This window comes from Myxocyprinus asiaticus, chromosome 41 (assembly GCF_019703515.2).
Source record: "Myxocyprinus asiaticus isolate MX2 ecotype Aquarium Trade chromosome 41, UBuf_Myxa_2, whole genome shotgun sequence".
NCBI lineage: Eukaryota > Metazoa > Chordata > Actinopteri > Cypriniformes > Catostomidae > Myxocyprinus > Myxocyprinus asiaticus.
In genome coordinates, this window is record NC_059384.1 from 35,732,205 (window position 1) to 35,736,403 (window position 4,199).

At 33.8% G+C, this 4,199-nt stretch overlaps 1 protein-coding gene across 1 annotated transcript; it reads right to left on the reverse strand.

The window, feature by feature from the left end:
* Positions 1–281: 281 nt before the first annotated feature.
* On the reverse strand, positions 282–3,357 carry LOC127431863 (intelectin-like). The gene is made up of 8 exons (XM_051682478.1): positions 3,214–3,357; positions 2,864–2,941; positions 2,588–2,716; positions 2,256–2,503; positions 1,951–2,109; positions 1,682–1,802; positions 1,103–1,206; positions 282–860 (listed from the first exon to the last, which is right to left on the reverse strand). Exons 2-8 carry the CDS (start codon positions 2,925–2,927, stop codon positions 708–710), a joined length of 978 nt encoding a protein of 325 aa, XP_051538438.1. The 5' UTR covers positions 2,928–2,941; positions 3,214–3,357; the 3' UTR covers positions 282–707.
* Positions 3,358–4,199: the final 842 nt, after the last annotated feature.

Below are 4,199 nucleotides of genomic sequence, written 5' to 3' on the forward strand. Positions count from 1 at the left end.
CCTGAGATGTATGTTCTTTTTATGATTTATTAAAATGTTATGTCTAATGCGATATCATGTGATGTCTTCCATATGTTTAACAATTCTGTGTTTTTTCTGATCTATATTTTAATGTTGTCTGAGGTGGAACCCTGTGTCTCTGTTTTTGGCACAAATGAACCTGTGTGAGCTTTTTTCTGGGGATGTAAACTTAAAGTAGTTCCCTGGGTGTAATTCAGGGTGGCATAGTCAATTGTATAAGAATGCTCAAATTTAAAACTGTAGCCCATTGGTTTGCCTGCTATACTGATTTTATTTTTACATTATATATTTGTTTGCACATTTAAATAATTGCAAAATTAAAAGAAACCATGCGCAGTAAGTAGTTTGAATCAACAAGGATATTGATTTTGAAATGTTATCACTGATGTAACCAAGTAGCAAAAACTGTTAATCAAATAGGTAATCTGATGGCTTGTACTTTCATCAGAGTTGCAAAATGTATTACAGTTACACCATACACCCAGTTTAATTACATTGAAATCATTCATTCTTACAGAGCAAATGGTAGAAGTACAGTATATGCAACTTATTTTTCAAATTTAAAATAACTTGTTTGTCTTTCAACCTTTTTAAACAATGTGATATTTCTCACTGAACAGAAAATATAAAGAGAAGCTAGGTAAACTGATTATTCTGGAATACTTTAATCTGAGTTGTATCAAGTTTCAGCGATAAAAAATAAGTACAGCTGCTTCAGTTACTTCTTTGGATGCACTCCAACCTGCATTAGTACCATAGCCATTCCAGTCGAAACTTGGGAAATCTCCACACTGTTTAGGAGTGCCCTCAGGAAAGTGTCCACCTCCACCAATACAGTACTGCAATAATAATAATAATTACTATTATTAAATTACAGACAACAAAATGTAATTACCAACTACTTTTGATGTTGCAGCTGTTTTTTTTTTTTTGTTTGTTTTTTTTTTTTTTTTGATCATGCTAGATTTTTGTTACAATTACAGCTTGTTTCCTTTTCACATACAAGGCACTAAAGTGTCTAAATATATTGTGTCCAAAACAGTAATTTAGTTTTCAGTTTAAGAAAATTGTATCAACTCACATGTTCAGTGTTACAGCCAGTTGGTTTCACACCAGAACAAATAGCCATGGCTGCTTTTTCATTATTAAAGACTCTGAATGAGATGAATCCAGGCTCAAATTCCCCTAGAGATATACAGAATTGTGGGAAAATTTATAGGATTTAACTTAAATATATATAGCAATAAACATGGTATTTTACTGTCTCCTAACATATTTATACAGATATATCAAAATATCTGATTTATTAAACCTGCTCAATGGCAGGCTGATTATCAAAAGTAGATGTCTAAAGTTTTTGACAAATTATAGACAGCAGAGCCATCTTTGATTTTGACGGGAATGACAACAAGGCTACATTGAACAAATATATTTCCAAGAACATTCAGTAGACAACTGATCACAACAGATGTGATCTAATGAGCTTTTTACGGCTTTGTTCTGTGCATGCCATTGAAGAGATGGTAAGTCTATCTCTGACAGCCTTGTTTTCATTCACATCAAAAATAAAAAATGGCACAACTGTGAATAAGGTCTACACTGGTCTATCTTTAAAAAAATATTGAACTGAGAACTTCTGCCTTAAGAAATATTACCACACCTCTTGATCGAGGTCCATACAGATTTCTGGTGTATGCCTCATCTCCAGTATCATACACTACTGGACTGACAGGTCCATTATCAGTGCGACATGTTCCTGTTCCAAACCTCACCAGATATTTCTGGGCAAATGAAGACAGGATAAGGAAGGAAGGATAAACTGAAACAATTATTAAGTGTTAAAATTTAGGAGATAAGGATAAATGAAATTGTATTATTATTATTATTTGTCACAAAACAAACTTGAAATTGAATCAAACTTTCATTGACCTTGAACAAATTAAAAAGGTTTCCACTGTTGAGATATAAGAAGTGAGATTCAGTGTGGTAACGCATGATGGAGGCAGAAGTCCACTGCTGTAATTGAGCATTATTAGGAACATGCCACACAGATATATCCTGTGCCACAATGTCAAAGTATCCAGGATTCTGTGACAGAGGAAAACAGACTGTCATTTGTAGATAATGATATTTGAAAATATATATATATATATATAAATAATAATAATCACAAATAATAATAACAATACAATGTTTATATAAATGTAAAGAAACGCAAAATGTATAAATTATACCTTGTAGTCATCACTTGTCGCTGCCTCTGCTGTTCCAAATGTGACAGTATTTGCCCATGTCCCTTCCCCATCAGGTCGGTCTGGGTTACTGCCCTGTTGACTAGACCAGCGATCACCAACAGTACATTTTCCATACATGTTGTTTTCATGCACGCTGGCCACCAGTGTCCAGCCGCCCCCGGCAGTGGTCATATCACAGAATGTCTGGTACAGCACCCCACTTGCTGTGGTGAGATAGTAGAGGCCATCTGCTTGAACAGAAGCAGATATGTGTCATGTAAATTTTTCTTTTATATTTTTTCAGATATAAAAGTAAAGAAAGATAAGCTTACCATCCTTAATTTGATACTTGTCACGAATTTCTTTGCAGCTTCGAGCAACATATTTACATTTCTCCATGAGTGTTTCAGCATCAAGGGTGGTGTCTGTGTCTTGTGTATTAGTACATCCTGTACCTCTCACTGTAGAAAGATCATAAAAACACTTCTAGTACTGGATCTAGTTTGGAAAGCAACATTTGCTGAAACATCCTTTAAAGTAAACTTCACTTCAATGAGATTTCAAGACTCGGGGTAGTACTTGCCAAGATTCATCACTTTGACACTTACCTTTAGTAGACTCACAGAACCATACATTGAGTGAGATACTAATGAGAAGAACCCTTAAAAACATCTTTGTGCGAAAGACTGTAAATAAAATGGTGGAAATTACATATGAGGTAAAAAATGGCAAAAAAAGTAATTTTTAAGTTTATTGTTTATTTATTGTTTAGATAAATTATTGTGCATTATGTGATTTTCTGTGACAGCACCATCTAACAGCATGTCTAATGTCTGTATTTTGTAAGGTATCGTAACAGTACCTTAAGGAAAACTGTTATCATAAAGGACAGTAATCATATCGTTTCCTCTACTCAAACAGAAATGAACACCGGAGTGCATCAGGAGAACAAGATTACCTTGAATATACCGTAGTAGTAGTAGCAGTAGCAGTAGTAATAGTAGTATTGCTGTTGCTGCTGCTGTGTTTCCTGGTGTTTCTGCTGCTCCTGTTCAGTATTCTCCTCCTTTTATGGCCAGTTAAATAAAGATGAGCACATGCACATGCAATTGTCCAATTATCAAAGAGTGTGATCGTGCCATTAATCATGCACCACAGCCAATTTGGTTGGCTTTATAGACATCTGGAATCTGGCCATGAAGTTTTTGTAGTTTCATGCTAGCAAGCACACAGATGGGCTGGATAAAGTGAAATTTAATTCGGAGGTTTTCTTTGGTTTTCTCACCATCTGCGTCCTATTATATAGTCCATTCCCTCATGAATGTGCTGCCTATGTCACTGGTGCATAAGAAGTTAGTAGTGTAAATGGACTGTATGCAATTAATTAGAAGAACTGAAAATGACGTTCTTTTGTGCATTAGCTGTGTCCTTGATTGTAGGGCATATATGTATGACAGTGACACGATCCTTTTATACGCATGAAAAATGTGATTCTGGTCAGAATTTGGATGTAGGCTCTGTTAAATGACAGATTATGTAAGTATTATTAATCATTTTCATATACTGACATCCAAATCATTGCTAGTATAAACAGTGATTGTATCTGCATGCACTTCACTTCTACCTGTCTATTTTTATTTTGAAAACATTTATTATTTTATTGAAACACCAAAAAATTTAACCAAAAACATTTCTAAATTGAAATTACACTTCAAATTAAATGAAAATATAATCAAAATAATGAAGTGGTCAAAATATCATACCAATTACAAACATTTTACTCTCGCCCGTTTTGCAATGACTTAAAAATCACTCTACCACAACTGGTGGAAAAATACCAATATAAATTAGATCATAAATAAAATTGTAAATTTAAACATAATAATAATAATAATAATAATTGAGAAATAAACCATGACCTATTTAACAGTTTAACACAAATCT

Bases quoted from the DNA above. Each gene is read 5' to 3' on its own strand.
- LOC127431863 (XM_051682478.1), bottom strand. From the start codon at position 2,927: ATGTTTTTAAGGGTTCTTCTCATTAGTATCTCACTCAATGTATGGTTC. The intron at 2,110-2,255 runs GTATAATTTATA...CCTCTGTCACAG, and splicing joins CGACAAGTGATGACTACAAG to AATCCTGGATACTTTGACAT. The intron at 1,207-1,681 runs GTGTGGTAATAT...GTATATCTCTAG, and splicing joins GTATGGACCTCGATCAAGAG to GGGAATTTGAGCCTGGATTC.